The sequence below is a fragment of the Pseudochaenichthys georgianus genome, chromosome 7 (assembly GCF_902827115.2).
Source record: "Pseudochaenichthys georgianus chromosome 7, fPseGeo1.2, whole genome shotgun sequence".
Lineage (NCBI taxonomy): Eukaryota > Metazoa > Chordata > Actinopteri > Perciformes > Channichthyidae > Pseudochaenichthys > Pseudochaenichthys georgianus.
Genome location: NC_047509.1, coordinates 7,462,242 through 7,490,207, shown reverse-complemented (window position 1 = coordinate 7,490,207; position 27,966 = coordinate 7,462,242). Strand labels below are relative to the sequence as shown.

At 42.0% G+C, this 27,966-nt stretch overlaps 2 protein-coding genes across 3 annotated transcripts in view; both read left to right on the top strand.

Moving 5' to 3' along the window:
* The first annotated feature begins 86 nt into the window (after positions 1–86).
* Positions 87–15,822, top strand: ccm2l (CCM2 like scaffold protein). Of its 2 annotated transcripts, none has more exons than XM_071203726.1 (11): positions 87–330; positions 2,405–2,572; positions 2,665–2,748; positions 3,547–3,730; positions 7,649–8,334; positions 11,112–11,241; positions 11,742–11,805; positions 12,351–12,507; positions 13,257–13,362; positions 14,602–14,749; positions 15,341–15,822. In XM_071203726.1, exons 1-11 carry the CDS (start codon positions 301–303, stop codon positions 15,474–15,476), a joined length of 1,893 nt encoding a protein of 630 aa, XP_071059827.1. In that variant the 5' UTR covers positions 87–300; the 3' UTR covers positions 15,477–15,822. The 2 variants fall into 2 exon arrangements, with proteins under 2 accessions (XP_071059827.1, XP_071059826.1); XM_071203725.1 differs by having other exon boundaries at positions 13,224–13,362; positions 15,341–15,818.
* Positions 15,823–17,878: 2,056 nt separating this feature from the next.
* cables2b (Cdk5 and Abl enzyme substrate 2b) overlaps positions 17,879–27,966 on the top strand; it is a 44,775-nt gene continuing 34,687 nt past the window's right edge. The window contains exon 1 of the mRNA XM_034087885.2: positions 17,879–18,611. Within this exon, the coding sequence (XP_033943776.1) occupies positions 18,028–18,611 (584 nt within the window). The 5' untranslated portion in view covers positions 17,879–18,027. The remainder of the gene's footprint in view (positions 18,612–27,966) is intronic.

Here is a 27,966-nt window from a genome sequence, read left to right as displayed (position 1 = left end):
GTGTGTGTGTGTGTGTGTGTGTGTGTGTGTGTGTGTGTGTGTGTGTGTGTGTGTGTGTGTGTGTGTGTGTGTGTGTGTGTGTGTGTCAAAAGAACAATCAGTGTAGAAACAGAAAGAACAAGAATGAAGCAGACGAGACGGAGGCTTAAATAACATGAAGACGGAGACTCAGAAGAAACAATGGAAAAACAAACTGCGACCCAAAGACATCAAAAGGGAAATTGAAACAAAAGAAATACATTCAGGAAGAGAGTGAGCAGTTACAGGACTCATCTTACCCAGAGGGGCGACCAAACCGTCATGGACTATGAACCTAAGAAATCCAAGAAGGTAATTTCTTCTGTTCTGACTCAGCATTTTCCACTTTTCCGTCATTTGGAAGTGGGTGACTTTTCATAAACTTTCTCCAGAGGAAGTCTCGTCCTGTTTCATCCAACTGCATATTGGGACTGTATTATTTTGAAGCAGCAGATGTTTAGATGTTGTCTTTTTAACTTAGGATAAACCAATCAAGCTGAGTAGATGCACACAGTGGATATGTATTGACCCTAACCTATCAAAACATCCTTTGTAAGAAAAATTAAATGAGCTTACGGTATTTTAACAGTATTTTAACAATTTAAAACATTTGTGGCAAAATCTGTTAATTTAAATGCATCCTGTTGGAATGTGTGTTCACTTCATTTAAATCTGTGTACATCTTTTGCGTTGCGTTTTGGTAAACTATGAGATTCAAATGAGTAGTCTTGACCAATTCTTCTTGGCTGTGGTGACCTTTGAAGGAACCAGAGCTAATGCAAACATAATCATGTATTCAAAGTACGAATGTTTTTCTTAAAAATGATTTCCCAAGCCGTGTTTTCTTACCTGACCTGACATGGTGTCTGCACGATGACGTACACATGCAGCATACTGCACATGCTGGACTACAGTATTACCGATGATAACCTTAAAGGTGGCTTGCTTCAAGTTTTCAGAAGCAGATATCTAAAAGAAAAACCTTTATTAAATAGGGAGAAGAATTGTAAGTTATAATAACAAGAAGAGAAAGCAAACACCGCAGTATTAACTAGCTCTACAGCAACTTCTTTGACATGCGCAGGTTGTTACAATAATTCATTCCAAAATCCAATTAAATACCTCTTTCTGTTTCAAAAACCTCACAGGAACGAGAGGAAGGACAAAACTCATTAAAGATATTCTCTGTCCTACATTTAAATGCAGCTGAGTCCAGAGACGTTCAGCCTCGTTTTGAGAAATCTGCCCTTGTTCTTCAAAAAGAAAGACACGTTTTAAATTCCATAGCAAACTCATTTCCTCTCTTTATTCAGTGTGTGTGTGTGTGTGTGTGTGTGTGTGTGTGTGTGTGTGTGTGTGTGTGTGTGTGTGTGTGTGTGTGTGTGTGTGTGTGTGTGTGTGTGTGTGTGTGTGTGTGTGTGTGTGTGTGTGTGTGTGTGTGTGTGTGTGTGTGTGTGTGTGTGTGTGTGTGTGTGTGTGTGTGTGTGTGTGTGTGTGTGTGTGTGTGTGTGTGTGTGTGTGTGTGTGTGTGTGTGTGTGTGTGTGTGTGTGTGTGTGTGTGTGTGTGTGTGTGTGTGATAATGTCCATTCGCCTCATTCCCTCCAGCCACAGTTAATTAATGTGTGATTGCGTGTGTCAGTCAGCGGGTGTCCAACAGTGTGTGCTGTGTTGACAGTGCGTCTCAGCAGGGAGCCGTCAGAGATCACTGCTCACCTGTCAATCACTCTACGAACAGCCGAGGGGACGTGCTGCAGTAACACACACACACACACACACACACACACACACTCACACACTGAGTCATGTGTGCCATACAAATCAAACATTTTGAATGATGTTCTAGTTTAAACTCAAACAAAAACACCCTTTCCGAGACTGCTGGAAAGTTAAAGCCAGAATACTAAAGTGTGTAAACAGTTTATTAATAATTTAGTAACTTTAGGAGACTTACAATTAGTGAAAGTTAACATTTAAAGGGGCCTATTATGCTACATTTTAATTAGATATTTTTATTCTGGGTTTCTGGTAGAACACACAGGTTGCAACAATGATGACAGGAGTTTTTTTAAAGTTACATGTCCACACATTTCACCTCTACATTGATTTAGTTTATTTCGCCACATGTTTTATATGTTAAGGGCATGTTACTGAAATGTCACTTCCATTAACTTATTTGATATTGAACCTCTGGGGTAATTCATTCCCTGCACCACAAAGGAGACAAAGCAAGTGTGCGTGGTTGCCTTCTACTTACTGTGACATATATTACTTTGAACCAAAGTATTAAATCCACCAAATCATCTGTATATCTTATATATCTAAATATTGTCTTATCCTATCTTCCACTTTGTCCCCATGCCTATCTCGTGTTCTCTCTCTCCTCAGAGCTTTGTCTCTCCTATTAAGCGGCTTGTCTGGTCAAAATCTGGTCGCAAGCAGCTGGATCGAGGCAGCATTTACCGGCGCCCGCTGCACACCGTCCCTCTTTACCCCCCCGATTACCTCATCCACCCTGAGAGGCTGATCTTCGACTACATCGAGAAGGAGGTCAAGGTAGAACGTGAGATACGCAACGATAAATCGGAACATACTGAAGTCATTATTGACCTTCTGATAATTGCTTCACCTTTGTCCTCTCAATTCAGTTCCTCGGTCACCTGACCTGGGTGTCGGTTTCACTGAACCCCTCGAGCCGCGACGAGCTGCTGCAACTCCTCGACACAGCCAGGGTCAGTAATCAATTACTTATCTGTAAATAATCACTGCTGAGGTAAGGGATCAATAATTAAACACCTCTGAGTGATGGCCAGCATCTATAACTTAAAACAGCCGCGGTAGCAATCAATACATTATCAATAACCAACCACTGATCTATAACTAATTAAATCAATGGATATTAACTAATATAAACCAAGTAGTCAATATGCTCTTACTTATCCCCTTTATTCAACCTTAATCACTGACGTTAATCATGACAAGCCAATTTAAAATCACTGTTTAATCATTGTTGTATTAGTGCACCTATTTATAGACCTACCTTCATTTTTGGTGTAAGTAATCAATAATATATGGCCTATGCTATCTGACATTAATCATTAACCAGTTGATAAATAGTCACTGGTGATGTTGGTGATGAATACACAATATATTCCAGAATTAATAAGAAAGAATTGTACCGGATAGCAGCTAAAGCCAGGGATCATCCATGTATTATAAGCTTAGCTCTCCCAGGCGTAATGATCAATAAGCAGTGATTGACAACAGCCAAGGTTAGTGAAACAGTAATTGAATTCAATTCAAGGTTTTATTTCCATGTGCACATTAGCTACAGTGTAGATATGGCAATGAAAAGCGTATGTCACTGTGCAACATGAGGATATAAAACAAATAAAACAGATACAATAGTGTAAGAGAATATTTCAGCACTCATCACAACTCAAGTGAGACCATGTCGAAGTGTGATTTAACAAAGTCTTACTCTTTAATCAACAATCTAAGACCATGTGTCTCTGTTTGTTGGTCAGTAGCAGTTGAAGGTGCTGCCGTTGAAGACCAGCGTGGATCAGGACTGTATTCTGAGTCTGTCTGCGCGCTGTCTGCTGCTGACGTGGAGAGACAACGAGAAGCTGATGGTGAGGATTCCCACACATGAGATCGCTGCTGCCTCCTACCTGAGGGACGACGCTCTGCACCTGCTGGTCCTCAAGACAGGTGAGGACCATATATGCCCCTTTCCCCCCAAAGCAGAGCCAGGGCCAGTTCGGAGCTAGTGCCCGATCAAGCACCGGTTCCTGTTTCCACCGCCATGGGCCGACTGTTGGCCCCAAAACAATGGCCTCACTTGACTGCCCGTTAAGAACCGAGAACCAAATATGTCACGCTTACATCGGAGACAGGGGCAGGGGCAAAGTGAACAGAACAACAAACAGCCAGATGAGCTTCAGTTGCTATGCTAACATCATCTGTCTAAAAGCAGAGAGACTTTAACAGTGGCGAGCCGTGACTTTTATACCTAGGCCCTCTGACCCCCCTTCCCTCGAAAAAAAAGAAGAGATATTACGTCTCAACGTATACTTCAGCGGAATATCAAAACAGAGGTCCGGGGTGCAAAACGCATCAATGACAGCGACCCTCTACCACACAAAACAACACCATTTATATAAACACCTATCATGACAGGGCACCCACAGCCAAGTAATAATTACAAATGAATTAAGTCGGCACAGCGGCCAACATTGAAAATGACTTAGGCCTACCTTTGATGATAAATCACTGAAACACAAAATCCATCCTCCTGTCCTTTTGGATGAAGCACTTGCGGGTCATGCAGCTGATCCTTTGCCACTCCAGTTTATCATTGTAACGCAATCTTGAAAATGATTCGGTTAATAATTTCGCAACGATGTCATCACTGTCACTGAAGTGAGCTATCATGAACGAATTTATGCTAATCATAAATCTATCCATCATAAATCTATCGATTAGATTTATGAATCAAAAAAAGTAGGATAGACATGTGGATATTATCCGGCTGAACACAACGTGCATTTATCTAACAGGTTCGTTTTCCACAGACCTTATTTCGAGCTATTTTCCAAAATCCTATGGAGAAATCCCGTTGCTTTCTGTCGAGGGAACCCGAGCGCAGCTTACTTCCGGGTTTTAGGACGCGTCACTGCACCACTTGTCACTGCACCACTGACCTCACAGCGGGCGGAACCTGTCATAAAGTCCGCGAAAATAAAGCCCGCCCATTTAGAGGGAAGATATGATTGGTCAATTGTACTGTCATTTGACATTACTCTCTCGTTGAGTTATAGCTGGCCCTCTGTGAATGTAGAGAGGGACCAAGCTCTCCCGTCTTCACAGTAACTCGCAGAGACTGCATTTAACCCTTCCCATTCCAACAGAAACTGAACAGGCAGATTCGAAGGATTTATTTATTTGGAAATATTATTTTAAATACAATTAAATCAAGTTATTTTGGTAAAACTAATGAAAAATGTAACAACAACAAAATATAAAAAATAATATATATATTTTTTTTTAATGTTTTCAAATAGAGGGCCCTGACGGCTCGCCACTGGACTTTAGTAACGGCGTGTTGATGCCAAAAAGCGCCAATTCAGATTGAAACACATTGACGTATGGGGAGGGGGGATATGCATTAGTTGCTTGTGTGACAGTCAATGGACACACCTGAGGACCAATCGCTGTCACTTACTCTATGACCAATGGGCACTCAGGATGTTTTAACAATGCTTCTACTTCTCAGCTGACAAAAAAGAATGTAGCCAAATCTTGAATAAGTTTGACACAATATTTGAGTGTATAACTTTGACTATAGACAGGGGTATATTCTTACTTAATTACAACATGAAGGTAATTTGGCTAACGGAAAGGAGTTTTCTTTATTCTGATCACCAATGAGTTTCTAAAACGCAACACTTAAATTGTCCCCGTCCAAATGCTGAAACGGACAGGGACGCCATCATTACTCTTTGCTCTGATATGACTAGCATCTTGCTTGTAATGCCGCTTGCCTTTTGTAGAGTAATGATACTGTAGTAAGCTATCGTCAACTCTGCATGCTAACTTTTGCTTACAGACTCTTGGGGTCGGGAGGCCTGATCATTTAGTCCGGCAAATTACTCAGACCTACTAATTGACCTAACAGAAGTTATTGAGTCTAAGTAAGTTTACTGCATGGCTCAGATCCACCAACGTCAGCAAGGTCTCACCTCTATTAACTCCTGAAGAACCAGGTTCAATTAACTGCTGTTTCAATTCAGATGACCCGCTAAATCTGTTTAAGCGATCCCGAAGGATTTTGATATCAGTAAATGAGGTGTAGCCCTACCTAAGTGTGTGTGGCATGTCTTACCTTTCAAGCAGGAGAGGAGAGCGCAGATGTCTTTTAAGTTGTCCCAATCCAAAAGGTGGGATCAGTTTATTTGAAGAAATATGGTCCACACTTGTACAGAGTTTTTACCTTCTCTCGTTACAACATTACAATCATACTAAACATATCATTACATTACATGTCACTTGTTAGACGCTTTTATCCAAAGCGACTGACATACTCAATACTGTGGGCAATCCCCACAGGAGCAATTTGGGGTGAAGTGTCTCAGGGACACAACGACATGCTGACTGCAGTGGGATTTGAACCTGTGACCCCCTGATCCGAACACCAACGCACAATCCACTGTGCCGCACGCCTCCACAATATCATACTGTGGTCATTTTCTAATCTGAAACCTTAATCCATAATTTAGGCATTAAAGTCTTCCGACATAATCCACAGGAATCTCCTCACGGATCGAAGGTGCTAACATTCACACCTACAGCCTGACAACATTCAGAGGCAGTTCCTCGTAAACGCTCAGTGGAATCTAACAGTTTCAAACTTTCATCCAACAATTCACTCAGCATTCCATAAACAGAAATGTAAGAAATATTTACCAAGTTTGAGAGAACCTTGGGGGGGAAAACCCAGCTCATACCAGAGCATACCAGGGGAACCCCCCCCCCCCCCTCTCTCTCTCTCTCTCTCTCTCTCTCTCTCTCTCTCTCTCTCTCTCTCCCTCTCTACTAGTGTTTTTATGCTCGAAACAGGACAGAAAAACCTAAAGACACCTCCTCCATACCCATATGTGTGGAAACTGGGCATGGCCTCTAGTGTGCAGGACTTGCAAAATATTATTCTCGGCTATGGCACAAACACCTTTTTGGGGCCTCAGTCTTTCTCCAAAAAGTCAGGAGCCCCCCTCCCTGTGTACTGCTGTGAGGGAAGAGGGAAGAAACTGTCTCTCCTCTCTTATCAGTGACACCTCATAAACCATAATAGGTCTAAAGGCCCTGACACACCTACCCGATTTTGGGAGTCAGAGGCCGTCGGGCATTCGCGGCGCCCTACTCAGGTTGGTGTGTCCTGCACCGTCGTTGCTTTACGGCACATTTTCACACCTCCCGCGTCCGTTTCAACATGTTGAATCGGCCAAAGAAAGTCGGCCAAAGAAATCACTCTGATTGGCTGTTGCCTCTTTTGAAAGACGAATACACACTACCGCTGCCTGCTGGTAACGACAGTTTTTGCCACTCGTCGACTGAAGTCTTTGCGGTGTGTTCGTAGGCGGGCGGCGTAGGCGGCGCAGGCGACGTAGCGGACATAAAAGTCGGGACGTAAAAGTCGGGACGCCTTCGGTACGTTCTTTGGTCTCAGGTTGGTGTGTAGCGGCCTTTACACTCAACTTAACAAACCACTTTGTTTATACTGTAAATATAGAAAATCATAAAATATGAAGCATTTTCATTTTGGGTTATACAAGAATATAATTGATTATATTTGATTATAATTAACTTTCGTTTGAAGTATTCAACCTAATATGGAGATCTCAACAAGACACAAAGTTCAGTCCATTCCTTAATCTTTGCTCTTTGTCTTTTGGTTTTTAAAGGATAAAGAAAAAAGAAACCATTTGCTATTTAGGTGCTGTTTTAGCAAACGGTTAATTTATGGATTCTTCCAGGGTTTTCTTCTTTTTTTTTCACAGGCAACATTTGGTAGGATGGACTAGCTTTTCTATGACAAAGATAGTGTTCACATTTTGAACCCTCGTCCCACAGGTCTGAACGTGGACACAGTGGTTGCTGGGGACGACAGCCTGGACAGGAAAAAGCCAACGGGCGTAGACAGCCGACGTCAAACCATGAGCTCCAACGCGGACCCTCGACCTGCAGGGGGCACGATGGAGCGACGGCACACAATCTGTGGAGTCGACTGGAGGCCTTCATTATCCAGGAGTAACCACGACAAAAATCCAAATGTGGAGAGGGGGGGTGGAGGAGGTGGAGGAGGAGGAGGAGGAGGAGAAAGAGGAGGAGGAGAAAGAGGAGGAGAAAGAGGAGGAGGAAGAGGAGGAAGAGGAGGAGAAAGAGGAGAAAGAGGAGGAGGAGGCAGTTTAGAGAGGAAGAGAGTGGGAGGTAGCTGGGAGAGGAGGCAGCAGACACGTAAAACAGGAGGGAGTTTAGAGAACCGCAGAGCAAGACCCATGAGCGGGAGCTGGGGAGTGGGAGCAGGAGGTGGAGGTGGAGGTAGCTGGGAGAAAAGGCATGGGGGAGGAGGAGGTGGGAGCTGGGAGAGGAGGGGAGGTGGTGCCGGGGGGAGCTGGGAGCGACGGCAGGCCTGCACAGGAAGCTGGGAACGGGGGAAGAGCTATGGCAGCTGGGAGAGGAGGAACCATAACCCGCTGGAGCCGACACCCTGCCCAGACGCCTACTGCAACCTGGTCATCCTGGCCGTGGAGAACCGGGTGGGGCACTGCTGATGAAAGTCACTCTACACAATAACTTCATACCTCACACTATTACTCAACTGTATTCAAGTTCCTGCTAAAAATGATGTTCCATGACCTTACATTTGCTGTCAATACATGTCAGTCAGCTTAGGAATGGTACATGTTGCGAAATGTGCCTTATGTGTTCGATGAGATCGTCTATAACTTTAACTCATATGTGTGTGTTGAGTATTGACCTATAGCGGGACCGGTAGACATTTAGCCTTTATGAAAATAAAGGAAAGAAAGCCCATTGAACTTCAAGTAAAGATAATGGGAATGTCGCTATTGGTATTAGTTTTGTAAAGGAAGGGGTGATGACCTGTTTGTTGGTGACGCTATATGCAAAGGAAGGGATTACCTCATTGCAACTGATTCTAACAATAATCCATCCAATAGGAGTCAAATGCCGTTCCGAGCAAAACCCACCCATGGAACTGCTGAGTTGATAACTTGTAAATATCACTGTGGACATTCGCTAGAGAAAGCACAGCGGGGTTCACTAATCACTTGGCTCCTTGAAAATAAGTGGCAATACTTTTAGACACACACAAACACACAAAACTGAGACTTTGTGTTGTTGCATAACCTGTGGTATCACAACAGAGTAGCTTTGTCATTGTATTTGTGTCAGTGTGCTTCTGTGGGTGCGAGCATGCGTCGTGTTCTTGTCCTCAGAGCAGTTTGTTTGGATTGGCAGAGTTGTATTGTGAATTTGGCTGATGCAGGAGCACATGATCACTGTGAGTGTGTGTCTGAGTGTGTGTGCATAGCTTCAGTGGCCAATGTTCCCTTTTGTCTCCCAGACTGCTTGGCTTTGGGGGGTTGCTGGGTAAAATCTCATGACTTATGTGCACTTGAACAAAGGACCAATCCATGCAGGAACTGCAGTGAAGCTTCTCACACAGTAAAACACGTGTAGTTAACTCAGCAGACAAAAGGCTGTTGGAAAACAGGATTTAAAGAATGAAGATACATTTCAGAAGACATAGCTGTTGTTGTGATTGACACAAAGGACTCACAAGAACTCAGATGCATGATTCTTTCTTGACTTCAAAAATATCTTTTAATATACAAAAGACTTCTCAAAGTAAAAAGGTATTTAGGATCAACTAGGACACTCAAAAGTTCGCTAGGTTCAACTAATAATACAAAAGACTTTTCAAAGAAAAAGGTTTCTAGGATCTACTAGGATACTCAATAGTTCATTAGGTTCGACTAGGTTGCTCAAAGTTACACGAGGAAGTACAGACATGGACTTAGTGTTGAGACGAACCGACAAAAGACAAAAGGAGAACAGGGGGGTATACTGCGAAGCAGGATTTTCGCTTAGCCGGCTAAATTCAGGGGAAACTCCGGCTTTCCGGTCATCCGAAGCTGGTTCTCTTTTTAGCAGGCTAGATCTCCATGGTAATATATGCTAAGCAGCTAACCTGGTCTGGACCAGGTTAGGTTGCAGGCTAAGAGCTCAACTCAGTGAAAGCACAGCCTGCTGACCAATCAGAGCTCAGTGTGCGGAGTTTAAAGCGATCAAGTCATATTACAGGAGAAAGGAAATACAGAAAAACTGCCGTCGCAGGAAAGACGGCCGGCAAAAATCACCGACTGTGTGAACGTGAACATTAATAGAATATCACCTCCCATCTTCAGAGCAATCTGACTATTATAACATTAGCGTTAAGAAAGCTTACTTAAATATCTGCCACAACATAAGTAACCGGATCAGAGTACATTAAGTACAGTCCGCGGCATATCACTTCATAATGTATCATATCTCCTTATCTGAGTCAGCTGAGCCGTATCTGGCCGTGCAACACTCACAGTGTCACATACTGTATGCAGAAGTATTATTTTAAGCAACACATTAAGTTGACGAAACTCTCGAGTCAAATGTAATTAAAGTCAGATCGTGTTTTAGACGGGCAGTGATATCATAAACCTGTTAATGTACGCATTCAAACACTTTTTCTTTTTCCAGCTGTGTTCACCTTGCAGGTGCAGCTCTGTGGCTTTTATCCTGGATCAAGTGTTTAAGTCATGGATGTTTAAAGTTTAACTTCTTCATTTTTGACTAATATTAAAGTTCACTTTTCATTCAGGAAGTATGACGCTGTGCTGTCAGTATGCTTCTCCATGTTTGTGATTGGTCGAATGCTCCAAATACCACCCCTTTCATGTGAACGCGCACCTAACTCGATAGGACACGGCTGGCTTGAGCGATCCACTTGATAACCCGCGTCGTAGTATCGTTTAGCGAGAGCGCGTATGTTTTGGATTAGGCCAACCGGCTAACTCAAACATATCCAGGTTAGGTTTAACCAGGTTCGTAGTACAGGCCCCAGGGCTACATATACACACAACGGTTAACGAGGCACAGGTGAAAACAAGCAGGAGAGCAGGAGACCACAAGCTGGCAGGTGGCACACAACGACAGGAAGTGTAGACACCTGAAAAGAGAGGACAGAATCAACATCAAAATAAAATGCAAGGCCACAAGAATAAACACAAAACAATAAACTAAAAGAACTCTAACGCTGAAACCTTACAGTGATTACTATTGCAGTGGGATGACAGTGTGTGTGTGTGTGTGTGTGTGTGTGTGTGTGTGTGTGTGTGTGTGTGTGTGTGTGTGTGTGTGTGTGTGTGTGTGTGTGTGTGTGTGTGTGTGTGTGTGTGTGTGTGTGTGTGTGTGTGTGTGTGTGTGTGTGTGTGTGTGTGTGTGTGTGTGTGTGTGTGTGTGTGTGTGTGTGCAGGAAGCTGCAGAGGAGTACTGCTCTCTGATCTGTCAGATGTTCCAGATCATTTACGGCCATCAGACCATCGAGTGTGTGGACAGAGCCGGCTTTCATCACACAGTGCCGGACCGATACTGGCTGCAGAGGAGTGAGTGACAAGCACAGCAAAGAAAGAAAGATACCTTTGGGGACTTCAAAATGTGCTCTTTTCTTTTAATTGTCATGTACTGTGAGTTATTTTCATTTTATGAGAGCTCTTTGCTCGACATTTATTTATCTTTTTCAGATAATCTGATTAGAGGTTTTGTTCATGTTCGCTTAAAGAGACGTCTGTTGAGCGTAACACATACTACATTAGCATCCTGACCTACAACTACATGTCATCAAGTTTTGTCTCCAACGTCAATGCGTGCCAGAGTCCTAAAATGCAACAATAACATCACATGTTCTGAAAAGGTTGTATTTGTACCTCCACTACTATAGGCTTCCATGGTCAGCTTCTGTATATCATCAGTATGTTGTTTGCATGGACATTTAATGAACATTGCAGTGTCCATATGGATGATAAAAAGGCTTAAGAGTTAAGCTAACTTGATCAGAAGGTGTAAAGTATAAATGCTTTGTGTGTCTGTGTGTGTCTCTGTGCAGGTGACAGCTGTCTCACTGACGTGTCCTACAGTTATGATCCCGAGTTCAGCTGCTGCAGCTCATAGTGAGTAACATCCATATTCAGAATGAATACAATTCATGAAATGTCCTAAATATTTGGACCTTTCCATCTTAAAATACGGTCCTGAAAACTTTAAGCACGTTGGATAATCCAGTAGCTTCTCTTGTCATTAGTTTGGTTGTAATACCCAAACAGAGAATGTGTATCAAGTCAAGCAGAAGGCCCGTTTTGTTGTGATTAAGGAGGAATGTGTGGGACTATTTGATGACTGTATTATTAATTAAATGGAATTATGTTTTTGACATTGAACAGGTACAATGTGCATAGATAGACAATGAATATTCAAAAGCAAATATTGAGGATAATGAATTGACACACAGTCCATATCGGCTAAGTGGTTGACATTTGATCACCATCAATCCATTACTGTTTCAATGTTAGGTGATCCTGATGGTTCTTTGATAATGATGTTATCCCACCACCTGTCTGCCTCTCTCTCTCTCTCTCTCTCTCTCTCTCTCTCTCTCTCTCTCTCTCTCTCTCTCTCTCTCTCTCTCTCTCTCTCTCTCTCTCTCTCTCTCTCTCAGTGATGGTTCCCAGGAGGCCTTTGAGCCGTACTACAGTGAGACATACAGTGAGAGCTCGTCTCTCTCGCTGCAGGACTCCCATCGCAGTCTCGCTGAAGCCAGTGACGGAGGAGACACTAACCCCGCCCTGCTGCTGATGCAGGAGTACATGATCACAGTGAGTGTGTGTGTGTGTGTGTGTGTGTGTGTGTGTGTGTGTGTGTGTGTGTGTGTGTGTGTGTGTGTGTGTGTGTGTGTGTGTGTGTGTGTGTGTGTGTGTGTGTGTGTGTGTGTGTGTGTGTGTGTGTGTGTGTGTGTGTGTGTGTGTGTGTGTGTGTGTGTGTGTGTGTGTGTGTGTGTGTGTGTGTGTGTGTGTGTGTGTGTGTGTGTGTGTATAGCTTCAGTGGCCAAAGTTCCCTTTTGTCTCCCACAACAAAGGAAAAACAAGCTAAGTACATTTCACTCAAAGGATTAATTTATGATAAAAATATACATATATTTTGAGGTAATATACTAACACAGTGTGGCTTTAAATGCAGCTTGCAGCTATCTTATACTTGTCAATTATAATAATAGATGTGTTTGCCTTTAAGCTACTACAGTAGAGTTAATGGGTCATGTCCTGAAACTAAAGTAGGTTTCATAAGCAGGGACAGATGGCAAGCTACATTGTGTTTATTGACTGGTTGAATAAAAAAAAATATTGTGTGTGTGTGTGTGTGTGTGTGTGTGTGTGTGTGTGTGTGTGTGTGTGTGTGTGTGTGTGTGTGTGTGTGTGTGTGTGTGTGTGTGTGTGTGTGTGTGTGTGTGTGTGTGTGTGTGTGTGTGTGTGTGTGTGTGTGTGTGTGTGTGTGTGTGTGTGTGTGTGTGTGTGTGTGTGTGTGTGTGTGTTAGCTGCGTAATAAGCTGAGTCCTGTGGAGTTGCAGCACTTTGCGGTATTGCTGAGAGAATATAGGCTGGGATCAAACATCGATCACTTCTGCACCGAGCTGCTGCAACTTTACGGAGACAACCGCAAGTTCCTGCTGATGGGTGAGACACACACACACACACACACACACACACACACACACACACACACACACAGTTCATTAACTGACTGCAACTCAGCAGAAAGCCACAACCTACTTATTATATTGTTTATTTGGTTATATTGCAGAGATAAGAATGAGTGTGAACTATATATATTATTGATGTAGCGTGTGTGTGTGTGTGTGTGTGTGTGTGTGTGTGTGTGTGTGTGTGTGTGTGTGTGTGTGTGTGTGTGTGTGTGTGTGTGTGTGTGTGTGTGTGTGTGTGTGTGTGTGTGTGTGTGTGTGTGTGTGTGTGTGTGTGTGTGTGTGTGTGTGTGTGTGTGTGTGTGTGTGTGTGCGCACGTGTGTGTGTTTATGTGTGGATGTTTACTGTATGTGTGTTTACCGCAACAAATTCAGCTCTGACCCACTTCCTCTGTGGAAACCACAACTTCCTGTTTGTGAGTGAGCGTGAGAGAGAGCGGTTGATGTGTGGTGTGTATCTCCACACACCCATTGTTGTTGTTGTTAATGCCCAGTGTGCCGGTGTGTAATAATGATCTCAAACGGTTGGGATGAAAAAATAAAACAGCAAAGTCACTGAGCAGGTTTTGAAGCACAGAGACTTCAATTCTCATTTCATAAGTTTATGTGGGAGGAAAATTATGACTTATTATGCTTTTTTGGGTTTTCCTTGTCGTGTGTTAAAAAGAGTTGTGTGCATGTAAATGGTCTGCCTGGTTCTGTCTCAGAAAATAATTATACATGGTATTTATATAGCGCACTTCCTGGTGTCCTCCTTATTAGACGCTTTTATCAAAAAGCGACGTACATGCAATCAATACTGTGGACAATCCCCACAGGAGCCATTTCAAATACTAGTCAGCAATGTCCAAATCCTAAAAACAGCATTGCTTGGCTCACATGGTCTTAGAGCAGATTCCAAACCAAAAAGAACCTTCAGGTGTTATTCTCTGTCTCCGTCCTTCAGGTCCCTACAACAAGGCATTGTGTGTCAGTTTGTACAACTGATGGGGGTTACACAATTGATTGAATGTCATGTTTTGAATATCGTATACGTTTTTTATAAGTTTAAGATGATATTACCTTTTCGTACCGATATACAAAATGAAGTTGAGCCTTTAACCATAATGCCGTAAAGTGCAGAGAAAAGTACAGAATGAGATAAGTCATAATAAATATATGAATGAATGAATACTGAAAATAAATATCTGACTCTTTATCCCTGTTTTTCCAGGCATGCGTCCCTTCATCCCAGACAAGGACGTCGGGGTGTTAGAGAGTTTCCTGGAGAGCATCGGGATCAGGGAGGGAGGCATTTTAACCGACAGCTTCGGACGCATCAAACGCAGCATGAGCAACACGTCGGCTCCGGCCATGAGAGGGTATGTAGGTCAGGACTGGTTGTGATTCGCTACTGAAAGATTTGAGTCTCGGTCATGTTTGGTCTGTGAGGTTTTCTACATACAAACTGCTGTCTCACAATCCATCATGACTTATCTGTACGGTGCACTTTGATGATTTTTGATCAAAAGATAGCACCAACATAATGTTGGAGGACAGTACATTTATATTTAAAGCCAAAAGAAAAATGTTAATGTACAGATATTTATGCTTTATTTGTATGTGTGTGTTGTGAAAGGACAAATACACATGTTTTTGTTTTTTAACATAGTGGTTAAAGTTGCTGTGTCCTCACAATGTAATGTTCTAGCCATTAACAATTTACAAAAACCGATTAATTCTGATTGCTTTATCGCCCTTTTTGTAGCTACATTATCGCATTCGTCAAAAGCTCTTGGTTTCGTTGTTTGGGGGACATTATGTTTTATGTTGGGTTATTGTTAATGATGGTAGCTTTTGGTCCTGATTTCTCTTACTTGGATGCAGAAGCCCTCTCACACCTGGACATTTTATTATTTAGTAGTTAGAGATGAGAGATACAATTGAGATAATTGTTTTTTGTGTTCCCTCAGCATGTATGATAACGGCTCTCTGGCTTCGGGATCTCAGGAATTCAACCGACGCATTACAGACATGACCCACGACATCCAGGCGCTCGGCTTCCAGGACACACACGCAGACATCGAGGAGGAAGATTACTACCTCTGATGGAGGGGGACTGATACCTAGTCAAATTCAGACCGTTTTCAAACTCTCTGCAAGATCAGGGCAGCTCGTGTTCTCTATTGATAGGCAATACACTGTAAATATAAATTGTCTGACAGTTGTACCCTTCTTAATGTTGATGTTTAATATGCAATTCCTGCTCCATGCACAGAAAATACAGTACGACAAAGAAAACTAAGCTGTATTTATTCAATTAAACTCAATTAACACAAAAGCAGTTCATTTTCAATGTATCAGACAGTATGGGAAGATTATGATTTAACACATAAGCCATGATTTAATTAAGTGTTTACAAATCTTCTACAATACGTTATTTTCTGTAGTGGTTGTAATACCTAAAACTGTCCACATGGAGGCAATTAAAGACAACATATATAACCCTCTTTGCTGCTGAGTACAAAGCTCCATTGCGAGGCATCATTTAGTTCAAAAAGGATTTAAATAAATGTTTGGAACCAGATACATGGATATATATACAGTAGATAGATATATATATATATATATACAGTAGATAGATTGATATAGATACAGTAGATAGATAGATAGATCGATAGATGTGTTAGTAATGATAACAAAATCTTTAAAAACAAATCTAAAATCTCTCCCTCCCTCTGTGTCCCCCGCTCTCTCTCCCAATGCTGCATTGACCCGTTATCCTGGCGTCAGCATCACCATTTCCCATGGTGCACTGCTTCTGTGTAGCCCCCCGGTCTTCTCCTCTGCCAGCTTAACGAAACATCACAGAGGGAGAGTCAGCTCCCCCATGGGCTTCACCCGAGTCATCTGAGTCTGCTCTCCCTCGTTATGCAACAGACTAAACGCTGTGTGCATTTGATTTTAAATGAACTCATCAAGAACAGAGTACAATTGACCAGCAGCAGACACATCACTGTAAACATTCCAGAGGTGTTACAAAGTGCTGGTTTTAACCTTGTGACCTGGATATCTGGATCACACGCACTGCAATAAATTATTACGTAAATTATATATATCATGGAGAGTCCTAGTTGAAACGATAGAAAGAGAAAGTAAGATAACGAGATACATCATACATTCAAAATACTAAATATGTTTTGACAGAAGTGTTTTTGTCAGGCTGCAGCCATTTCTTGATTCAAAGAAGTCTTGAAGTCAAAGGTTGTGCGTGTGTGTAGATCAACTTAAAAACGTTACTGGAAAAGCTTTATTATGGAGCTTTGAACATCAACAGCAAGGTTGTGGTTTCTGGTCTGGTTAATTGGTGACTATAAATTGCCCGTAGGTGTAAAGTGAGTGTGAATTGTTGTCTGTCATCTCTTTTATTGACTGGCAACCTGAAATCTGAGTTTGGGGAAGTGGAACAAACTGTACAATTATTCTAAACTGAGTTATCTCTTGAACTATCCACATTTAGGCTGTTCTATGCAATTTTATTTTGATAAGCAATGCTATTTTTTTCTTCAATTAGCCAAGCCTCCCCTGAAATAGTTTGGAGCCTGAATACAAAGCCCCTCCTCCCTCTTTGAAAACCATGCTACATGATGAGCTGCAGATAATGGATGGAGGGATGGTTTAAACATACATGTAGCACCATGCACATACCAAATAATATTTTCCAGTGTGATCAAACTGAATTGTATGATTTCACTTTGGGATTTCCAGTTGTGGTTAAATGTGAGGATCTGCAGGTGAAAGGGTTCAGGAGGTGCATGTCAAATATCAACACTTAGTTTACTGGGATTACAGTGATGTGTGTACAGGTTATATTTAGCAGGATCACAGTCAGACTTCACAGTGTGGTCGTCCTGCTGAGCTGGCCAGGTGCCACTCAGCCTAGTGTCACTGCAGGGATCAGTGCAGAGAAAATCCACTGAGGGTTCAACAAAGCTGCTGTCAGTTAGAGCTGCAGTGATGGCTCAGGTAATGCATCGGCAGCCCTGATACTGCAGGAATTACAGAGGCACTGCGCAAAACAGAACAATTATATTAACACTACTTCATATAATACAAATATAGTCACAAATCTAAAGAATAATACAATTCATAATTCATCGCAATTACCTTTTCCAATTGCCTTTCCTCTTGCAATTTATACTGGCCAAACCTAATCACAGTTGGTTATCCAGGTAACATGTGTCTACTCCAATCCCTGATAGTGGTAAAGTGGTAAAAACAAAACATGGCTTCCCCATGTAAAAAAAATGTTGGCCATATAATGGTAGCTATTTTTGAAACATAGTTTTCAGCTTTAAAAAAAAGTGTTTTATTGCTTTTAAAATTGTTAAAAGAAAATGTTCATTTTAAAGATATTTTTATTACATAAATGAAATATGTTATGATAGTACGTTTTACTGTGTGTGATCAGTGTGTTTACATTTGTGTACATTGTTGTTACAGCGTGTCAAATATCTAGCGTCACACATCATCACGTTTCCCTCCTGGACCAATGAGATCTGAGGAGGGCGTAACGTGGTCTCGCCGGGTAAAAGAGATTTGACAGTTGCAGGTCTGGAGCTCATCCTCCACTTGACTCTTCCTCCGTGGGACGGAGACCATGGCGGCGGCTGCTGCCTGTGCCCAGCACAGCGCTGCGATGATGGCCAAAAAGACGCACGGTAACAGAGAACACAGTCGGAGGAACCGGGAGAACTCTCGTCGGAGACAAGCAGCTCTTTTATTTCTTAGTAACATCTCACTGGACGGACGGCCAGTGCATAGTAATTCAGACGAGCATGGAGGAAGCCACAAAGAGACCGACTTTGAGGGAGCGGACTCGGCGGCCGGGTTGTGCCCGGAGATGGGCGGACGATACGGAACATTCTCCAGGTTGGCAACAGCAGTGAGCTGCGGGAACGTCAATCCCTCCATGGGACCGAGGACAGGACTATTGAACATACCGCCTATCCTAGTCCTGCCGTCGGACTCGGGGTTTAACGATGTGGGGAGCGCGGAGGTGCTGCTGCAGTGCCGCAGAGGCTCGGTCCCCTCGGCCGGGAACCTGCTCCCCTCGCCTGGGAACCTGCTCTCCGCGTCCCCGTCCAACGCCAGCCTCCTGCCGTCGCCTTTGGGACCGCGGAAGTCTTCCACACTTCTGTCGGTACAAAGCTGCAACTCTGTGTCCTCAGAGCCGCGACAGAGGTGAGTGACACACGGCTTTGTTTATGTCAATTTATCTGATGGGCTTGACTGCCGAGTCAGACTGTTGTTTCGTTGAACTTTGTTTACATCTTCTAACAGCAGCTTGAATGTCTCAATGTTAACGAAACCAATCTGCATAATCAGTTTTGACTTTCGATACTAAGTATTGATGCCTATGCTTTTGTACTTTTACTTGAGTAACATTTTAATTGCAGGACTTTTACTTGTAACAGAGTAGTCATACACTCTGGTATTACTACTTTTACTTAAATACAACATCTGAGTACTTTCCCGTCTTAAAACAGCAGTATGATGAGCTTGAGTGTCTCAATGTTACCTAAAAGTTTCTGTATAGTTGTGATCAGCTCCCACATCACCTGTCACTTGGCAGTAGTGTAAGAAGTACTCAGATGTGTCACTTTAGTAAAAGTAGAAACACTAATACTCCATTACACGTATAAGTCCTGAATTGAAAATGGTACTTGAGTTGAAGTACAGGTAGCATAAAGGAAATATGCAAGTAGAATGTCAAAATAGTACTTAAGTACAATACTTGTGTTAAAGTACCTTGTGACATTCCTCCACTGTCTAAAGTTAGACTGGGTCAGGGTGGTCAGGTCTAATTTAACTCTGGTTCAGATAATAACACTCCTGTTCACGTGCTGAGGGACGGTTTGACACTTGATTGAATGCTTTAAATCAAGGTGCCTTTCAGATAAAGGATCAAACCATAGTCAGGTTTAAGTGCAGTTAAATAGTGTCCGTCGTCGTGATTCAACATTTCTATAAAATAATACCTTTTCTTATCCTCGATACTCTTACTGTTGCCTGCCTGCCTGGAGCTAAAAGGGAACACCTACTGTAGGCATGTCTTACAAGGCAAGATTTTAGGAAGTACATGACTAATGCCAGTTGAATTTGGGAGGTAGGTGGAGTGGATTATTAAAGGTTCAGGATCACCTTTATAGCTACAAGAAAAATATTCATGGCAGCTTTTTGTAAAGGGGGATCTTGTTGCCCATGTGCTCATTTCCCTCGATGCTGTCCTTGCAGAATGAAACCGTAATTATGTGGATAGACACAACGAACGGTTAAACCACTGGGTATCGCCTCGTGGAATAAAGACTTAATTGTGTTTTGAATGTAAAACACCGTTATTACAGTGCTGTGCTCTGGTCTTGTTCTCTTCTTCGGATCAGACGTTGTCTCGTTTAAAATCCTTTGTCTGTTATTTTATTGTGTATTTATTTTAGAAAAAGTCCAACAAACAATTATTTGATTTATTTTATTATGTCGTATTCTTTATTAATCTTTTAGTCATTAAAATGTCTCATTATATTAGAAAAGTCATCACATTTGAGGAACTATTGACGTTGGCAGTATCATCAAATGTGTCCGATTATTTTAGTGTTCTTTGTTGCAGTCAAATACTTTCATGCATGCATTTCATAACTTACGACTATTGTGTCGATATAGACCAAGGATGGTTTTGTGTTATACTCCTCACAGTTACGTGTTGGTGTTTCGTATTTCAAATATGACATCTATGATGACCCTTAAGGCTGTACTGATCATATATCTGCATTTCCTGTTTATTTGTTACACTGATACAGAGAATATGTATTTTGGCTTATTTCTGTGTTTCATTTAAATGATAATAGTTTACTTGCAGATTCCCCTCTTATCTTATAGAAACACATTAAAGTACCATCAGAATGTATTGGGCTAAACACTATCTGCTGGTAAAACAACATGTTTGTGACGTCCCTCCACTTCCCCTCTTTGAAACCACAGCTCGGTTTCGGTTTATTCACAAACAGTTAAAATACCATATTATGTGAAATAACAGAGATATTTGGAATTGGACAACTTTATAATCTGAAGTTTGAGATTAGGGGTGCTGAACAAAGCAGATAGTATTTAAAATGTGTGTACTAAAACTTCGTCTAGATTTATATGTATTATTTTGTAACATTACAACATACACCTAGGACTAACAAAAAAGACTCTCAAAGCTTACTATACCATAAATGGTCCTAAATGGTCCTAAAACATGCATTTCATCCAAACATTGCTTGAATAGGTAAGATAAGAAACGGCCTCTTCTGATATCTTAAATATGTATCATCTTTATAAAACCAATCATACTCTCTGTATTAACTTTGAGCCTGGTTGTATATGCAGTCTAAAAGGAAACGTAATGTTTAGAAGTAGCCTGCCAGAGTAACTGGTGGCTTGTAGAGGGGAAGTGAACCTGGAGGCGGTTAAAAACCACTAACAGACCAAATGAAATCATCTGTTTGGGGTAGCATAGTAACCCAGAATGATCTGCAGGTTACTTTGTATTTTTTGTGATTAGAAATTCAGGCTAAGATATAAAGATATGAGCTGTCTCAGATCAAAAAGAGGCAACAGAAAAAGAGTACAACACTCATTAACGTTGTATAATAAGTGTGTTAAAATGTGGTTTCGTAATAACAGATGTGTGTGTATGGAGCGCAGCCACCTGGCAGGGGTTCAGACTTGCAGTGGTTGTGTGAATGCTGATGGATCAGGTTAGTCACCGTGTTGGCAGTGTATCAAACCCCGAGAATGTTAGCCCCGCAGAGATAAACACTGCTTAACCTATTTCCACCTAACAGGCCGGGTAATTAGCGGCAGATAAAGGCTCAGCAGTCGGACGGCGGCACCTGTCCTCCGCAGCTCCTGCTGTGAGACTTGTCTGGTTAATGGGATGCTACAGTCATTCATGCCAAGGTGGTTAATGTCATTGTTTCTAATGAATGTGGTTCAAAAACGATGTATTGGTTAAATTGTGACGAGGATAATTTTCAGTGTGAGAAACTTCAAAGGTTTTATAAATAGAGCAAATATTGGGTGAGGGCGTAACATTTCAGAAAATGCTAAAAAACATAATATTATTACCATCACAGTTTCAGTTTTTAAATGATTTGTTTCCTTACATTCCAAAATCCCAAAGACGCTCAATATACAGGGATTGAAATGAAGTAAAAGCAGGATATTATTTTATGTAAGAAACAAGAACCATCGAATGATTGTCATATTTATTTAAGCATACATATATATAATTTTTTTACAAAACGTCCTCTGCATCTTTGCAGATAAAATAAGGAAATGGTGGTTTGGTATCTTATTTGCCTTTTTTATAAACTGCAATTTCTTGTCTCCAATTTGCTGTACACCGCTTGCATATAGAACTATAATTGTGGTCAGGGAATATAGGCCGACAACATTGCAGATTTATTAGTTTGGCATATAATTACATTCTGGATAACAATCTCAAATATAATGTGCTAATTTCCATAAAACATGAATATGGTATAACGACTCAGTTGTCATAATTACAGCAGCTGGTTTTCATGGCAATACTTATTTATTAATGTTGAAATACTTTTACTCCAATTGACTTTTGACCCCAGTTCTCTAAGAAAGTCATAAGGCACCTTGTCACCTTTAAGCTAAAGACCTAGCTAACTGCTTGAAATGTGAAGGTGATTTGGGAATGCATTTGAGCTAAAGGTCTTTCTGTGGCTGTTTCCTGTGGTGACTGTGACTGTGACTGCAGCGGCTGAATTCAACAGCAGCCTTCTCCTCACCTACACACTTCCTGGTGTGAGGAGTTTGCCCGTCGTCAAATACGATCATCAGTCATGCTCTGTTTAGCCTCTCCGTCTGAAACAAGGCTCAGTGTCTGAAGTCCTGCCAACCAGCTAATCAGCCAGCCAACTGCTTCATTAGCCTACGAATAAACACACACACACACACACTGAAATACAACGACACACACACACACACACACACACACACACACACACACACACACACACACACACACACACACACACACACACACACACACACACACACACACACACACACACACACACACACACACACACACACACACACATACACAGTTGAGCTGTTTAACTGATGCTCTTGTGAGAGTGAGAACACTTGGCTGGTAAAGTACTCAAATTGGCTCAAAACTTTGAGCCTCTCCGCCTCAGGTAAATCTGCATCTTGTCATTGTTTGCACTTTGAAATGAGGTCAACATCGACACATTAGCATCAGTTCCAAGGCTGTTTAGTTTACAAGAAGCCGTGATGTGATGTTATGTAATGGTTTTATGTGTGAGAGAAGTGTGGAAAGAGACTGCAGAGAATTCACAGTTCATGAGACATGCAGGATGTTCTTATTCACGGTTGTACTCGGTCTGTTTTTAGATTTTCGGGACAATGTGATGTTTCAACTAAACTGAACAGTGAACATCCAGGAGTTTCACAAAAATGACAAGAGCCTCAAACACTTTGAAGAACACACACATGCACTTTGCTACTGCCTTTTGGGTCAGGAGAGAACATCTTACTGTCAACACAAGACAATGAGATACACAATTGAGTTGCATTGGCCACTTTTCGTGTTTGAAAATCAAATCTTTAAACGGTAATTATGTTACTTTGTCTCTGTATCAGAACTGCACCACCTTGTCTGGCGCAGAATACATTTTAAACATCATAAAATTGAAAAGAGAAGTACCACAAACTAATTGATTATGAGATGAGCTGTACCAATATCTGTTTCTACCACATTTACCAGCTGGTCTGTCAAATTAAAAGTGCAGAAGCTTTAGTATGAGCTCCATGGAAACATACTCGTAATATTGAAAGGGCACCGGAGAAGCACAGACCTCCACCGAGGCTGTTTCAACAGTAAAACAGTTGAATGAAAATAAGGCATCGGTTGTTTTCATAATCCTGCTGACAAACCAACAAACTCAACCAAAAACATAACGTCTGTCACCATGAGCCACTGACTGGACGGACAGACGGTTGATTCAAGTTCATCTCTGACCATGCACTGTTCAGTCTGTGATGGACGCAGAGCTCTGCTCCTGTGCCAGGGGAACACACACCTGTCAGCCAGGGGAGGACACCCGGTCAGGTACTTTGGCTGGCCTTCCTCTGTGACGCTCATGTGTTCCCCGAATGACCTCATGGACTCAGTGACGTACTGTGGAGGACTCGACTGACGTAATGAGGGTTGTTCCCTGTTTAAATTAGGATTTGGCATTTCCCCTGATGACATCAGGCCCAGAAGACTTGTCCGCTGGATTAGTTTCAGCTTCTCTGTCTGCGTCAAGGTTTCTCTCAGCCTCTCGAGGGGTTCCTTTATTGCCAATGGGAAAACGTAAGAGCAGTTCATGTCCGATAAACCTAAAAAAAGACAGAGGGAGAAGAAGTGTGGCTCAGCATGACTAAGCTTTACTAAGTAAATAAGTAAAGCGAGAAACTCAATCTCACAGTTTTAACTTTGGTGTTATAATAAGCAGAACATCTCCAGCATACAGTATTATCCTCTTTAGTCACATCATTAATTTACCAGAACCAGCTCCGACACACTCCAGCGTCTTACCTGCAGTTACATGGACAATAAAGACCATGCTTCAATTGTTGCCGAGCTGCATTAACTCAACTAATACCCCCAAACGTTAAAGAGCCTGTGACACCATCCCAACAACTGTTGTGCAATGAAATATTGGTCTACTAGTAATCTCGAACCGTTAGTTTAAAAAAGAAAAAGCGATACCGTTCCGTTAAATATCAATAATTTCGAACATCGCGGGGAAATTCCTTCACTCATTTTGAGGTTTTGGGGGAAGCCGGAAGTGACGTCAATGCGGGAACGCTTCGAGAGCCAAACACGGACAAAGTGTGTTGTTATGCGTAGAAATGGTGAATTACTGAGATTAGGCACGTTAATAACGTTTTAATGAAGTTGACTACAGTATATTCATATTTGTCAGTGCTTTCATGTCAATTCGGCGACATAAACATAAATGATCGTGGTGAAGATGATGATTACATTAGGATTAAAAATCGGGAGTGAGAGCTGCTGAATTTCCTCCCGTCGGATGTGATATAAAAACAAATCGATTATTTTTGTGGTTGTAAACTCAAGTGGATGAAACTACATTTATTAGTGCTTTCATGTCAATTCGGCGAACATATGATACATTAAATGATCGTTTGTTTGAGCCGGTCTGCATTTCCTGATGAGAAAACAAACCGATGCTTTTTGTAGTTGTAGTACACCAACAACATGGATTAAACGTGTGGTTTTTTTACCACAATGTTGGGGAAATTAATGGATAAAATGCAGGGATTATTATTATTATTCCCACTCTGATCGGGACACTAGGTCCACCGTTTCCCCGCAGCGAGGCTCCCCCCGTTGACAGTTTACGTGGGCTGGGTGCAGTGGCGGACTGGCCCACTTCGGTACCGGCCCATCGGGATTCGTCCCGATGGGCCGGTACCGAAGTGGGCCGGTACCGAAGTGGGCCGGTACCGAAGTGGGCCGGTCGGATAAGTAACTAGCACATCCCCCATAGGCGGCGCGTGAGGCTCAGGTTTGAGAAGGCTAAATAACTTCTTTTACCTGACGCTGCCCGCCTCCGGCGTCTATAGAAAAGAGATCCACTCAGTGTGCGGAGTTTAAATCTCTCAAGTCATATTACAGGATAAAGGAAATACAGTTTAAACTGCCGTATGCAGAGAAGACGCCGACGTGTCGCACTTATCATTCATATTACATCATCAATCAGATCATCGATCATATAATATCATAATATATCATATATTTCCTTATCTGAGTCAGCTTCTCCAGCCTCATCTGGCCGTGCAACACTCACAGTGTCACAGACTGGATGCAGAAGTATTATTTAACACATTATGTTGACGAAACACTCGAGACAAATGTAATTAAAGTCAGATCCACGCGTGTCTTAGACGTGAACGCGCTCTCAGCTGGAGAGAGAAACCCTGGCTTGATTTACCGAGTTGATAACCAGCGTCGTCGGACCGCTTAGCGAGATCTCGTTTGTTAGTTTGTTGTTGTTAGTTTGTTTGTTACTCAAACATATCCAGGGTCTGTTGAACTGGCTTCGTAGTACAGGGCACAGGTGGCTAGCAGCGCTAATGTCAAGGACACAGACATTATACATTATATTTGTATTTTACCAGGATGCAGTGACACAAATATTTACATATTTACATTTACTATATACAGCACCTGCCGCCCCTGACATCCCCCACTCCCCCCGTTGACAATTTACTAGCGGAACCGAAGTGGGCCGGTCGAGAGTCCCGGGATGATTTTTAGTCCCATTCCACCACTGGCTACATGACCATATGATCGCCCATATTGACGCACCTCATTCCTAAACTTAGAAGATACAACATAAACCGATCCTTCAGCCTCATATGAGCTCTCAGACACGTTCAACATTAACCTGTCATCGCTGTCTGAGCTTGCTGCTGTGTGCACCATCGTGCGTTTACATGCAGAAGCTGGGATCCTGAACGGTGCAGCTGGGGCGCTGTGCCCGCAATGACGTCACCCATCATTTGGCGGGACTTGAAGAATCCGCGAGAAGATCCAGAAAATTGTCAACATTGAAGGGCAGATTAATGGTTATCAAAGTACAAATATCCAAAATCAGTTCAGTAACGGTTTTCAAGGGGACAATATGTACTCAAATTGATGGGTTTGGATGATGGGGGAAAACCGTGTCACAGGCCCTTTAAATAGTGTATCTAATGCACTCTCACCTGAAGGGAGACTTGCACATCTCTGATAAACATTACATCAGATATAAAAAAATATATATAAATAAAGTGAAATGTTAGAATGAAATGCAGTGTAGTTCTAATTTCTAAATCATACAATTAGAATCCATAAATAAATAAATAACCTCTATCAAATGAAGACAAATTCACAATAACTCGTCTGTGTAGGAGTTCATCATCACAAGCTTCACAAAAGCTGGACAGTTGAATTTTATTGTGAAAAAATTAGGGCTGTCAAACGATTACAATTTTTAATCAGATTAATCACAGTTTAAAAATGTATTAATCATGATTAATCACCATTCGAACTATGTCCAAAATATGCCATTTATTTATGTATAATGTTGTGGGAATGGAAAGATAAATGAAAGAAGGCGGATATATCCATTTAACATACAGTATCTATGTTTATTATAACATTTTTCTGCATGTCAAAATGAAAGACAACCCACACACCTATCAATCATCAAACCGTGGGGTCTTAATTCATTACGTGTTGATTTCTATCAACGGGGGAGTACTTCAGGAAAGTCGACAGGGGGGAGGGCTAGTGGAGTACTTCGTGACCACAGAGTGTGAACGTTGTGATCAGCTGTTTTAGCGCAGTTCTCCAGTGAAGGGGGGGAGTCTCCCTCCGCAGCCGGTTGGCGTAGTTTTGGCACAAGTCCGTTGTACAGACCGACGTTAACAGCAGCCCTGTCTGTGCACACGGAGACCGACTCTGTCGTCCGGTGATCTAACCGCCTTCTGGAAAAGCTTCACAAGTACGTCGGTACGCAAATGCATTACATATTTTAACGCAATTAATTCAAAAAACTAATTACCGCCGTTAACGCGATAATTTTGACAGCACTAGAAAAAATGTATTAATTCATATTCATTCTATTTTTTGCACATTTATAGTCGCATACATCTCAGGTCAGTATTTTTGAAAACAGACAAATGGAAATGTAGAGTACATTGTTTACCCCTGATTATTACTTAATTGCTGCCAGCAGAAAGATTTAGGCAAGGTACTACATCGAGTTTACCTTGACATGCGTTTTTTGTACTCTGATCAACACTGGAAAGCTTTAAGTCTGTTCACACTTGGCATTAGGATGCATCTGTCCGCCACTTGATCTGATCTTACTTCCCTTTTTTCAGATTTCACAAAACATCCTGGTGTGTGAACTGTGTGCCAAAAGACGGCAATAATGGGCAATGTTTGTTTTTCTTCTCCTTATCTTTAGCTTTTCTTTGTCTCTCCACCTCACGCGGGCTCAACTGTTATGACACAACAAAGGTTGATACTGATCATCTAGGTCATGGGTCGGCAACAGGCGGCCCGCGGGACATTGTTGGCCCGCCAGCAATACTATTTGGCCCGTAATTTTGAGTTTGAGTTTTTCTTTTTTTTTTTACAACATAGGACTCACAGTCGCACATCAGGGTTTCCGTTAGCCGGTAATTACCGGTTTTTATCTGGTAAAATTAATTCAAAACCGGTAAATTCAAAACCTGCTAGTCAAAATGTCTGGTAATAATTAGGGATGCTCCGATCGATCGGCCGCCTGTCGATATGGACAGAAACGCGAGTGAAGTATAACCGGACCCGAGAGAGCGATCAGATCAGCCCACTGTTTAGCGCGCTGCATGAGAAACTGACGGGCTGTCAGGAGAGAGAGAGAGAGAGAGAGAGAGAGAGAGAGAGAGAGAGAGA

Bases quoted from the DNA above. Each gene is read 5' to 3' on its own strand.
- ccm2l (XM_071203725.1), top strand. From the start codon at position 301: ATGGACTATGAACCTAAGAAATCCAAGAAG. The intron at 8,335-11,111 runs GTGGGGCACTGC...GTGTGTGTGCAG, and splicing joins TCCTGGCCGTGGAGAACCGG to GAAGCTGCAGAGGAGTACTG. The intron at 13,363-14,601 runs GTGAGACACACA...CTGTTTTTCCAG, and splicing joins CCGCAAGTTCCTGCTGATGG to GCATGCGTCCCTTCATCCCA.